General features: G+C 31.5%; 1 protein-coding gene and 1 pseudogene across 1 annotated transcript; both read right to left on the bottom strand.

Annotated features, from left to right (window-relative positions):
- Positions 1-1489: 1489 nt before the first annotated feature.
- Positions 1490-3616, bottom strand: LOC102587917 (cyclin-D3-2-like; annotated as a pseudogene).
- A 3868-nt stretch (positions 3617-7484) lies between these two features.
- On the bottom strand, positions 7485-8468 carry LOC102587594 (mitogen-activated protein kinase kinase kinase 4-like). Its single transcript, XM_006367756.1, has one exon. It carries the CDS (start codon positions 8466-8468, stop codon positions 7485-7487), a length of 984 nt encoding a protein of 327 aa, XP_006367818.1.
- Positions 8469-14294: the final 5826 nt, after the last annotated feature.

Raw genomic sequence — 14294 nt, 5'->3', positions numbered from 1 at the left:
TGAAAAACTGGTTTTCTACACGTTTAGGGCAATTTAGATGACCTCCTAAGGGTTTTTAGGACGAAAATACCCTTAAAGAAATAATTAAAATGGGCTGGAAGTCGGAATAATATTTCACCAGGTAGTGAGGTCCGTATTGGCTCCGTTTCGCGGAGCCATCGCGGAGCTGCTGCCAGGTTTGCACGTCGTTAGTAAATCAGTCATAACTCTTTACTCAGAGCTCGGAATTTAGCAAACTCAGCGGCGTTGGAAAGAGGACTCTAGGGGCTTTAATTTTCAATCTTGTATCTCACCTAACTCATTTTTACTAGGAGTTATGGTCGTTTGAAGTTGACCCAAAACTTAAGAAAAACTTAGGAATGACTTGAATGAACTCTCTTTGGTTCTTCTTGGAACTTAAGGTGCTACATCTAGTGACCTTAATACTCAAAAAAATTAAATTCCTTGCAAAAATCTCACTCACTACGAAGAACGGTTCGAGTCTTAGCTCAAAATTTTCTGGGGTGTTACGGCCACTCTCCCTCTCTTGCTCGCCACTCTCCCTCTCTCGCTCGCCAGTCTCTCCCTCGCCTCTCTCACTTTTATACAAACACAAATGTATAGATTGTGTTTCTGTTTGTATAAAGCGAGAGAAATTGTATATACACATGCAAATAGATATATCTTCGTCATATACACTTATAATTATACAATTCAAATATTTCCCTGCCCAGTTCTCTTTTGTCTTTATACAAACACAGATTATACAAAATACAATGTATAATTTGTGTTTGTATAAAACGAGAGAGAGATTTGATATACAAACGTTTTATTTCGATTCAATTGTATATAAATTCAGATTTTATGCATATATAGAATCACATAAAATTGAATTGAGAGGTTGCCAACGATTTATACAAACGAGAGGGTGCCAACGATTTATACAAATGAGAGGCTGCCAACGATTTTTATGACATATATAGAACTCACATTAAAAATTCGAAAGTTGAGAGGTTGGCCAAACGGATTTTATACAAACGAGAGGGTGCCAACGATTTATACAAATGAGAGGCTGCCAACGATTTTATACAAATCTGATGCCCCCAACGATTTATACAATCTGATGCTCCATAGCAAACATAAGCTATAGCATACAAATATGATTTTTATGTTTGCTAAATGTGAAAGTTTCTCATTAAAAAAACACAAAAAAATCAAGAAAATTCAACATCTATTATAATCTATATATTCATAAGCTATAAGTAATATTTGACGAAGGGGGTTTGATGAACCCTTAGTACACATGTAGCTCCGCCCTGGGAGCTGCATAAATTGGTGCAATGTGAATCTTAATGCGTCAATTTTATTTTTTTATAATTTTTAATTTCTACTAAAACAACTTCAGTGACACACAAAACAAAGAGGCATAGTAATAGTGCTAATTAATCAAGTACTATAAGGTATTACTAAGAAGCCCAAATAGGTCGAATAAATAAAATAGAACTCAATGTTAAAGAGTGCAAACCTTTCTGACTTTAAGTACACCCATAAGTTGCTTAAGGTAATCCACTGCATTGCAAGGCTTAATCTCGTATTGATTACATAAAACATTGTTGTAGTTGCAATTATATATGGTGAATAATACAGAATTCTCCTGATGATAAATATGCTCTATGAATGAAAGTGGTTTCGCTAGATTCATTTTCCATTTGAGGGTGGACAACACCATAATATCTATTGTCTGAATAATCTGTGCCTTAAACACATACTTTGGATTTGATACCTAATCATCGATCAACTATTTATTAAAACACAAATTGTTCCATTTTCCTACCTGAATGTTGGTGATAGATATTTCAAGTAGAAAAAGGGAACAACAAATAGATGATCTGAGGTACATTCTGATAAATAGTTGATCACAATTTAGGCAGGAAACTCTCATACCTAATAATTCACGTATAAAACTCAAAAAAATAGAGTACTTTTATGTGCCTTTTAATCATTGACACTATCTTAATCAACAAAACATAGCTACATACTTGAAGGTCCAACAAAAGGGCCACTTGAATCTCCTCCACTTTGGCAGCAATGGAAAGACAAGCTGACTACTCATCCATGGTTTATCCTTTTGAAAACAAACTCCAGAAATAAATCAATCAAAATAGTTCACTGCTAATACATCAGTCAAAGCATTGAAACCATAGTGGTCAATGACATTCAACATCCATTCCAAAGACTCTTTTCTTACCCCCAACAAAAACCCATTTGAAACTAAACTAGTACAATAAAGAAAAGGCATTCTCTTGATAATAAAGTTTCAATCTCATCATCTTCCCAAAACAAGTCACATTCTAATAAAGATGAAGTCTTTTTCACACTCTTGTTCTGATTTCTTTGTTCTGAATGGTAGTTCTATGTGAACCATATTTTTCTTGTAGGTTTATCATTCAAATTATTAATTATTGATGTGTGACATTATGTAACGATCGAGAACGATACAATCTATCCAAATGTTTTATTTATTAAAACAACACAATGATACATTATAAAATAATTTGTAATAACCATCCAATCAGAGTTTAATGGATTGATTTCACACGTGATTACATAATTTTTCTTTTATTTTTACTAGATTATTTCTTGCAGCATAAACATTATATTATTAAGTTTTTATACATATATCATTGAAATTTACTTAACTGGGTTTTGTAAATTGTAGTAATAAAAATCATTAAACTTTACTAAGGAATCACAAGTTTTAAATAATTGAGATTGAAATTTATTTGACCATCCACAAGAGTGGTTAGTGATAGTAACTCATCATAAATGATTTTTCGTCCCTTTAACGCTAGATAACAAAGAGTAGAAAATGTTAAAATAATTATTTTTGTAATGAAAAACTCATTCAACTTTGCTAATTATAAGTATCATATAATAAAAGGTCCATTTCATTTTAAGCTAGATAACAAATAGTTTAATTTTGCCTCATTCTTGGTCTAACATATGCATTTAATTAAAGATGTAGAATGCAGACAGATGTACAATTTTTCCTCGTTCCGTGAATAAATTAGTGCATTAATTAAGAAGCTCACATATATGGGAGAAAATATAGGCGAATTCATGATTTAAATTTTTATGATTTTTAGCGTTAATTTATCAGTCATGTTCAATATTATTGATCTGAAACCTAACAGATACCACCAAAACATAACAAAACTCAACTAGAGAGACAAGATAGATGCCAAAAAAATGAAGTTACAAAGATTAAATCACAAAAACCAAATGATGAACATAAGACATGGTTTGGAATATTTCATATAACATTCTGATTTATGCAACACAACACAAGAAGGATAATTATGGAGATGAAGAACATAATTCATAGTCACAGCTCACAGGCTGAGGATAATTAAAACTTAAGGGTTACACCTGAGACCATCTTGGTCACAGGCTCACATCTACTTCTTACTTCACATACATTACAAACCAACGTTCTATAGTCAATCAGAAACTAGCAGCTTTAATTTGGGGACTAGTTTCTGTCTTTAGAATTTGAATCAAGTTATATTACCAAATCACGAATGTGTGGCTGTGTCCTGAATGCTGTCTTTGTGCGTTTCTTGCGTAACAAGGACATGCCATCAATAAAATATTAAATTTTTCAATATTTACTTCTTTTATTATATGAAAATTTAAAGTTGTATAAAATTAATAAAATATTTACCATAAAATAACAAGCACTAATATAAGTTGTAATTTATTAAAAGGACTAACTTGAATTCTAAGTCCTTCACTTGATTAATGAATCAAGTGAAGAACTATCACTACTTAATTTCAAATCCTAATAAGACAATTCTCATTTTACAATTCTAAAATGAACTTATCTTTTGAAATTTTATTTATTGGATAAATATAATAAATTTAAAATGAATTGAATGGTAATCAGTAAAAATGAATTTGGTCAAATATGGAATAAAATGATTTAACTCATTTTTACTCCTTTTTCATTCGTGGAAAATTTTATTAAGTTCTTAGCATCTTCATTTCTTTTTCTTTTTTAATTTACTTCTTCTTAATTATCTATTTCTTTCTCCACGTCTTTAAAGTATATTTTAAAGTGTATTTATTAATTATGATATTATAAATGTATAATTACAATTTCGCACTTAAATCGTCAAATAAATCTGTTAAAACAAAATTAAAAGAAAAATAACACTATTTTCATGAAACTCTATAAATAAAAAAACGATATCATATAAACTCACTAAAGATATATTCATCTCCATTTATAAGATTCAATTTCAAACATAGCTTGTCTAGGGGGTTATAACTTCGAGCTAAGAAAATAATTTCTTGACGAAATGCAGGGCAAGGTGACATACAATAGATTCTTGTGGTTTGATTTTACAAAAAAAATAATTAAATTTTTTGCAGGATAACGTGGTGTACAATAAACCTCGTTGCATTTTATTTTTTTTTAAAATGACTTCTTCCTATCGATTTATATTTCTTTATTTTTGCATTAAAAATTTGGAAAAAATAATGGAAAAAGAAAAAGAAAAAGCGAAAAAACAGTAAATAAAACTAATCGAAAAGCATAAGAAGTACAAATTTCCAGAAAATGACTCAATATATTTAACCTTCAATTAATTAACATATGTATTTTTGGTTCCTTCTTATAGAAATATATCAAGTTTGAATTGGCTTACCATGGTCAAATATGGATACTTATATTTTACCTATATGTGTCGATACTCTTATAGGTTAACAATAGATTTGAAATCCATATATATCCAAACAAAATACAAGTGATCCAACTCATTGAAATATGAATAAAATGGATTGATTTTATAAATACGGACTAAAATTGCCAGCACTAGTGTAGTTGTAACACCTCGTAAATTCTATGCTAAAGATCTGAATCATTCGTCATGAGTGTATTAACTTGAGTCGGGTTATATCCTAGTTATACATATGTTAAGGTTCATTCATATGTGTGAGAAGTGTATCATATGTGGTTTAGAGTCATAAGTGATCTCTATCACAGAATCAAGTTCAAACCTTACCTACTGACTAAGTTTTGGCATTAGTTCATATAAGGATCAACTTTAAATGACCATATCTCTTATGAACTTATTCTGTGATAACAAAGCCGCAATTCAAATAGCACAGAACCATGTTGAACATGATCGGACTAAGCATGTTGAAATTGATCGACACTTCATTAAGGACAAGTTAGATCAAAAGATTATACATTTTCCATTTGTCAAGTCTGAAAGTCAGCTGGGAGATGTACTCACCAAGGCTGTATCAGGGAAGGTCTTCCATGAGATGATTGGCAAGTTAGGCATGATAGACATATATGCACCGCCTTGAGGGAGAGTGTTGAAACTAGAACTATTATATAAATATATATATCTTGGAGTAGGGGTCAAGTATTAGTCCTAAGTCTACTCTAATTCTACTTGTCAACAAAGTATTAGTTGTATCTATATATACCTCTATTATGAGATGAATAAACGACGCGAAAGGAAAAATATTCTCTAAACCTAAAAGCCTACAGAAACAAACTAAAAAAAGACACATGCAACCACAGTGAATTTAAAGAGCGAAATTTTCGCGCCTTAGCCTAAATATTTATTATAATTTATTTTTATTCATTATATTTTCAACTATAATTTACTTCCATTTGTGGTATATAGATCAACAACTTCAGTGACACACAAAACAAATGGGCATAATGGTGCTAATTAATCAAGTACTATAAGGTATTACTAAGAAGCCCAAAGAGGTCTATACAGAAAATAAAACTCAATGTTAAAGAGTGCAAACCTTTCTGACTTTAAGTATACCCATAAGTTGGTTAAGCTAATCCACTGCATTGCAAGGCTTAATCTCATTGATGACATAAAACATTGTTGTAGTTGCAATTATAGATGGTGAATAATACAGAATTCTCCTGATGATATATATGCTCTATGAATGAAAGTGGTGTCACTGGATTCATTTTCCATTTGAGGGTTTAAACACATACTTTAGATTTGATACCTAATCAACAATATATAACCATCATAATACAACTAGCTATTATCATCGATCAACTATTTATTAAAACACACTTCAACTATCAATTGTTCAATTTTCATAATGTTTATTAAAGCAACACAATATGATACATTATAAAATAATTTGTAATAACCATCCAATCAGCAGAGTTTAATGGATTGATTTCACACGTGATTACATATTTTTTATTTTATTTTTACTAGATTATTTCTTGCAGCATAAAAATCATTCAGTTTTAATACATATATCATTGAAATGTACTTAACTGTGTTTTGTAAATTGTAGTAACAAAAATCATTGAACTTTACTAAGGAACCAGAAGTTTTAAATAATTGAGATTGCTCAGGTTGAATAATTTATCAAAATGCTTGAGCAAATTTGGAGGATAACTTATTCACATTTTCTATAATTTGAAATTGAATTTTATTTGACCATCCACAAAAGTGGTTAGTAATACTGTAATAGTTACTCATCATAAATGATTTTTTCGTCCCTTTTGCGCTAGATAACAAAGAGTAGAAAATGTTAAAATAATTATTTTTGTAATAAAAAGTTCATTAGACTTTGCTAATTATAAGTATCATATAATATAATAAAAGGTCCATTTCATTTTAAGCTAGATAACAAAGAGTTTAATTTTGCCTCATTCTTGGTCCAAGTCTAACATATGCATTTAATTAAAGATGCATAATATACAGATGTACAATTTTGCCTTGTTCCATGAATAAATTAGTGCATTAATTAAGAAGCTCACATAAATGGGAGAAAATAAAGGCGAATTCATGATTTAATTTTTATGAATTTAAAATTATGGATTCATATATACTACTCTGTTATGATTTTAATAAAGTTTTACATATAATTAAACGATAAAGGAAAAAATGAGATTTTTACCTGGTCACACAAGTGGGGTTAGACAAAAAAAAAATGTAACGAAAGGCAAAATTGAACAATTTCGAGTATTGTATAGATAAATTTAAACTTTTTCTCTTTTTTTCTATTTAAGTAACTCATTGTTAATTAGGGAGTATATAATCATTTATTATGAGTTACATTACTAACCACTCTTGTGGAGTATCAGTCATGTTCAATATTATTGATCTGAAACCTAACAGATACCAACAAAACTCAATTAGAGAGTCAAGATAGATGACCAAAAAAATAAAGTTACAAAGATTAAATCAACAAAAATACAAATGATGAACATAACACATGGTTTGGAATATTTCATATAACATTCTGATTTATGCAACACAACACAAGAAGGATAATTATGGAGACGAAGAACCTAATTCATAGTCACAGCTCACAGGCTGAGGATAATTAAACTAAAGGGGTTTACACCTGAGATCATTTTAGTCACAGGCTCACATCTACTTCTTACTTTAAATACATTACAAACCAACTTTCTATAGTCAATCAGAAACTAGCTAGCAGCTTTAATTTGGGCACGAGTTTCCGTCTTTAGAATCTGAATCAAGTTGTATAACCAAATCACGAATGTGTGGCTGTGTCCTGAATGCTGTCTTTGTGCGTTTCTTGCGTAACAAGGACATGCCATCACAAAGCCTCTTCTTCGTATCTGGAGGCTGGACATCGTCAACTGATTTCAGAAACGAGTGATTCAAGAGCATGTCTGCACTCCAACGCGCACTTGGATTCCTGACCAGACAATTATTCAGGAAATCTTTTGCCTCAGTAGACAGTTTGGGATTCTCAATATTTGGTTCCTTATACTTAATTCGGTCCAACATCTGATCTGAATTGGATGATTCCCATAGGGGTTTCCCAGTGATCATCTCGTAAACAGTGCATCCAAGTGACCAAATATCAACTCCTGGGTAGTACTTCTCCTTAATTAGAGCTTCAGGTGCCATATACCTTTTAGTTCCTCGGTGCCCCATGTTTTCTTTCCTGTTCTGCTCCAAAGTTATGGAAAGTCCGAAATCAGCTATCTTTGCCACCTCGGCCATACCATCAGCACCATCAGTAGTAAGGAGAATGTTTTGGGGTTTTATGTCGCAATGAATGATCCCCTTTTTGTGAATCAAACTGAGCCCTAAAAGAATATTCTTTGTGTGCTTTTGGACTTGAAACTCAGGCAATCCTCGTTCATTAATACGATCAGCTAGGCTTCCAGCTGAGGCAAATTCCAGCAGCAAATTGTAAAGATATAAGTCATCTTCATAGGTGACATTAAATCCAAAACATCGAATAATTTGAGGACAATCCTCAAACATTCTTAAGAATTCCCTTTCATTTCGAAGAGACTGAGAGCGGTTCAACATACAAGATTTAACGGCAATGAGAGATGGTATCATAGGAGAAGGGGTATCAATAGAAGCCAATGAAACAAAACCATAGCTTCCTTTCCCCAATGTTCTACCTCTCTGCCACTTAAATTTCGCTTGTTTTTCCTCCATTACAATTATTTCACACTGTTTTTTTTCTTGAATGTGACCTCTTTTCTTAGTGTATGTATAGGAGTCATGATAAATGAGCAGATAGGGTCATATTTAAAAATGGGTTGAATTTTAGTCAGTAAAAATAAATTTGGATAAACTCGTTTCAACCAATTCTTTGACCCATTTTTACCCTTCTTTGTTCATTTATGGACTTTTATTTAGTTTTTCCATTTTTCTTTTTTCCTATTTTAGTTCTTCTTATCTATTTTTTTATGTCTTTAAAATGGAGTATTTAAAAAGTATATTTATTGTCTATATTCTTATAAGTTAACAGTAGATTTGATATTCATATTTTGATCTAACTCATTAAAATATAAATAAAATGTACTAATTTTATGTAGCAGTTTTGTTTCCTAATTTTTCTGTTTTTCCCTTTCATAGAGCTAGTAGAAGAAATTTTATTAATTTTTTCCATATTTACTTCTTTTATTATATGAAAATTTAAAGTTGTATAAAATTAATAAAATATTTACCATAAAAAAATAAAAAGCACTTATATAAGTTGTGATTTATTAAAAGGACTAACTTGAATTCTAAGTCCTTCAATTGATTAATGAATTAGTTGTGTAAAATTAATAAAATAAATTTAAAGTTGTGATTTATTAAAAGGACTAACTTGAATTCAAAGTCCTTCACTTGATTAATGAATCAAGAGAAGAACTATCACTATATAATTTCAAATACCAAGACAATTCTCATTTTACAATTCTAAAATGAACTTATTTTTTGAAATTTTATTTATTGGATAAATATAATACATTTAAAATGAATTGAATGCTAATTCAGTAAAAATGAATTTGGTCAAATATATGGAATAAAATGATTTAACTCATTTTTACTCCTTTTTCATTCGTGGAGAATTGTATTAAGTTCTTAGCTTCTTCATTTCTTTTTCTTTTTTATTTTACTTCTTCTTATCTATTTCTTTCTTCATGTCTTCAAAATATATTTTAAAGTGTATTTATTAATTATGATATGATAAATGTATAATTACATTCGGCACTTAAATCGTCAAAAATATCTGTTAAAACAAAATTAAAAGAAAAATAACATTATTTTCATGAAACTCTATAAATAAATAAAAAGATATCATACAAACTCACAAAAGATATATTCATCACCAGTTATAAGATTCAATTTCAGACTTAGCTTGTCTAGGGGTTATAAGTTCGAGCTAAGAAAACAGTTTCTTGTAGAAATGCAGGGTAAGGTAGCGTACAATAGTCTTGTGGTCCGATTTTACAAAAAAAAAATTAAATTTTTTTGCAGGATAAGATGGTGTATAATAATCCTCGTTGCACTTTTTAAAAAAAATGACTTCTTCTGATCGATTTATATTTCTTTATTTTTGCATTAAAACATTGGAAGAAAACTAATGGAAAAAGTAAAGGAAAAAAAAAGTGAAAAAACAGTAAATAAAACTAATCTGAAAGCATAAGAAGAGACAAACGTGATTTTATTAGGAACGGATATGATAATACAAATTTCCAGAAAATGACTCAATATATTTAACCTTCAATTAATTAAAATATGTATTTTTGGTTCCTTCTTACAGAAATATATCAAGTTTGAATTGGCTTACCATGGTCAAATATGGATACTTGTATTTTACCTATATTGTGTCGATCTTATAGGTTAACAATAGATTTGAAATCCATATATATCCAACCGAAATACAAGTGATCCAACTCATTGAATTATGAATAAAATGGATTGATTTTATAAATATGGACTAAAATTACCACCACTAGTGTAGTTGTTACACCTCGTAAATTCTATGCTAAAGATTTGGATCATTCGTCATGAGTGTATTACCTTGAGTCGGATTATATCCTACTTATACATGTGTTAAGGTTCATTCCTATGTGTGAGAAGTGTATCAGATGTGGTTTAGAGTCATAAGGAATTTCTATCACAAAGTCAAGTTCAAACCCTTCCTATTGACTAAGTTTTCACATGAGTTCATATAAGGGTCAACTTTAAATGACCATATCTCTTATAATATGAAGAGTTAGGTGATTTATAACCTTTCAAATTAAAGGTCGATGAGTCTTCTTTCCAACTCCATCGACCATTTGTCAATGAGAGTCCGAAGTACGTGAGACATAATGACTTATTATCAAAGATGCTCCAATCCGGTGGAAGTCCATGACCCGGTCCATGACAGAGTGGAAGCAAACCTCACTGCCTATTTAAATGAAATTTCATCTTCCAACTCTGGTTTTTATTTTTTAGGGTATTCTTGTCTTGAAAATCTTTGGAGGGAGTTATATCTAAATGGCTTTAAACGTGTAAAAAATCAATTTTTCATAATTACATCATCTCATTCACTCATAAATTCCTACGCTCAAGAACTTCAAGAAACTTCAAGGCCAGAGTTCATCTTCCAAAGTTCTTCATCAAGTTTCATCATTAAAGTAGGTAAGACTATCTCCACGTGTAACACCTTGTTCTTCCCCACACTGTGTTTTCATGAATCAAAAGAATCCTTCATGAATGAATTAGGGTTAGAATGAAACTCCATATTCTTGAATTGCTCTTATTCTTCATGAACCCCCAAGAACTCTCCATAAAAGTATTTCAATTAATTTCTTGATAATTCTTTAATTACCCATGAGTTTTTACAAGATTTCCTCTATGAAAGTATTTTAATTTCTTGATAATTCTTTTACACATGTGTTTTCTATGATCTTCTACATGAAATTATGTATGATTACTCAAAAGAAGAAATTCTTATCTTGAGAACTACTTTAATGATTTTCTTTATAACTTCTTGATAACTCTTCGGCGATCTCTTAATATTTTCTTGGAATACTTATATTATGATTTATGACCTTAGAACTATGAGTTATGAAAATCCCAAAATTTAAGACCTTATGATGCTATCTTATGATTCTCTATACCACTAAAGGCATAAATTTCCCCCTGAACTTACATCGAAAAGTGACTTACACGCTTAAACTATCATGATGACCTATTACACACCATTAGAAAGTGAATTTAGTACCACCCTGATACGTGTAATACTGCTCTCATAGGGTGTGGTGTAATACACTCGTCACCACATCAACGCTACGTTAGTGCCATGTCAGAAATGATTTTTTATAAAAAAAAATATTTTATTTCTTTATTAATTACTTTTCTTTTGTTAACAATATTTTACACTAATTAATCTCTAATTAATTATTAAAATTCTCTAATAATTATACCTTTTTCATCACAGAATGTAATACCCCGAAACTAGTAATTAAGCTAAACTAGAGAGTTCATTTTTTTTTGTTAAAACTAGAGAGTTCTAGAGCCCTGTGTTAGGGTTTTAGGATTCGATATGAGAAATAGAATCGTAAAATGATTTCCCGTACTTAGAATGAGGGTTTTAGGATTAGGACGTCAAGGTAAGACCCCCAAGGACCAACCAAAGAGTCCTTGAGGAGGACCCTAAAAACAGCCCAAAAGCTGTCAAAAATAGTGGCCTCCCACGAAGGGCATCCACGAGCCGTGGATGGACCCACGCCCCGTGGGAAGGGGTTGTAGGTCAAGGCCTTAGTTCCCCCTGCATGTTGAGCCCCAGACCATCACCCACGAGTGGCCAGTATGGTTCGTGGACCCACCCACGATCCGTGGGTGTGGTCTCGTGGGTGGGATTAGATTTTAATTGAAATTATTTTAAGTTGGGGCTTAGGGGTTAATTCATTATTAGTTAGGGGTTAAGTGAGGTCGGTTAATTAGTTATTAGACCAGCCATATAAACCTAATAGACCCCTAAATACATTAATTCTAGACATAATTTCAAGACCCCAAAACTTACTCTCCCTCAAGAAATTCTCTCTCTAAGTGAAGAAGAAGAAGAAGAAGAAGGAGGAGGAGGAGGAGGAGGAGGAGGAGGAGGAAGAGGAGGAAGAAGAGGAAGAAGAAGAGGAGGAGGAGGAAGAGGAAGAGGAAGAGGAAGAAGAAGAAGGAAGGAAGCTAGGGCTGATTTCTTCCATAGTTGCAAGCTTTTGTGAGGGATTTGAATCAAGGTATGTTAGCTTATTCATCTATGTATTTTTCACCTATAGAGCCCCCCATATTTCCCCCAATTGTGAAGACAAAACCCAATTCTAGATAGAGTTTCTTCCTACATTGTGGGTAGTGTTTAAGTATGATTCCAATTGAGTGGATAATACTTAATTATGATTTATTTAGAATTGAATTATGATATTATGTATTTTCCATGGTTAACCCTAGTCTAAGTGATAGAATTGATATTATGTGGGTTTATGCCATGAGAGGTGAAATTGAGGATTCATAGGTGATCTTCTAAAATTAATTAATGTCATGTGTAGTAATTGTTCAAGATTAGGAACATATAGACATGAATTGAATTAGACTATAGTGTATATGATGGATCATGACTAGTAAGGTTGAAATTGAACCTTTATGATGAATTATGACTAAAATCACCTACTAATGAAGAATGTGATTAGAATACCTTGAAATCTAGGTATGAATAATGATTGTAAGAAGTAAAGCTTTGTGAGTAAGGCTTGTAGCCATGAATGTTAGGGATTTGAGAGTAAAGCTAATATGATGTGATCTTGTTGTGTATTGTTGAAAGCATATTCTCACTTACACACTTAGACATAAATATGCTAGGAGATGCAAGGTTCTCTCGCATAGAATGACTCTAGGTTGAAAAGCTAATCACCTAAAATGAATCAAAGCATGTTAGATTAGAATAACTTGAAGTTGTGACATATGATCCCTTCATGTATAGCTTGACTTGGTAAGACAAGACCAATATTGGTAGCTTAGCATTGAGGATCCACACTCTCCTAAGGGTAGCTTGAACTAGCATTTTAGAATGCTTTCATGATAGCATTACTTGGTTAGGCCAAGACTATTTCATGGTAGCTTAGGATTGAGGACACATACTCTCCTAAGGGTAGCTTAGGATTGAGGAATCATACTCTCCTAAGGGTAGCTTGCATTAACATCATAGTGTGCTTGTGAGGGTAGCATGACTTAGTTGGTCTAAGACTATTTCATGGTAGCTAGGATGGAACACTTGTACCCTTCCTAGAATAGCTTGGGATTGCATGATAGTATGCCTTCCAAGGTAGTTAGTTTAGCATAATATAGTTATGTTAGCAGGATGATAGCTTGGTCTAGCCTAATAGGGTGCTATTCTTTGGTGGTCTAGAATGATAAATAGTAATCATTTGGGTATGATATCCTAAGGTGGTACTTAGTATGAATAATATTATGGGATGTTATTCATGCATTGCACAAGTATGACTTGAAGCTACTTATGAAGTGTTCTCTTATATGATGTATGTTTAGCTTGGGTTGTTGCTATAGTTGCCTTTCATAATATGATTGACTAAAGGTGATAGTTCCCTTGTCTATATGAAGTAAGCTAAGAATGAGACCAAATGAATGGTAAGTATGCATATGGTGACTTCAAGGTTATGCTTATTGTGAATGGTATTATGGGATGCTATTCATGCATTGCACAAACATTCTTTGAGGTTACTTAGGAGTATAGTGCTCTTATGATAGGAAAGCCTAAGACTTGACTATGATTATGGACTATGTTTAAGATGACCAAAAATGGATACTTAGCTTGGATGGTATTATGGGATGTCATTCATGCATTGCACAAGTATGCTTTAAGGTTACTTGAGAGTGGTCTTATTATGATATGAATGACTAAGAGTTGAATAATACTTATATCATGCTTATGTTAGAGACTTTACTTATGATTATGATATTGTCTCTTATGCTTATAATTGATGTTTCGTG

This window comes from Solanum tuberosum, unplaced genomic scaffold, assembly GCF_000226075.1.
Source record: "Solanum tuberosum cultivar DM 1-3 516 R44 unplaced genomic scaffold, SolTub_3.0 scf00975, whole genome shotgun sequence".
In the NCBI taxonomy this organism is placed as follows: Eukaryota; Viridiplantae; Streptophyta; class Magnoliopsida; order Solanales; family Solanaceae; genus Solanum; species Solanum tuberosum.
This window is presented reverse-complemented; position numbering and strand designations above follow the sequence as displayed.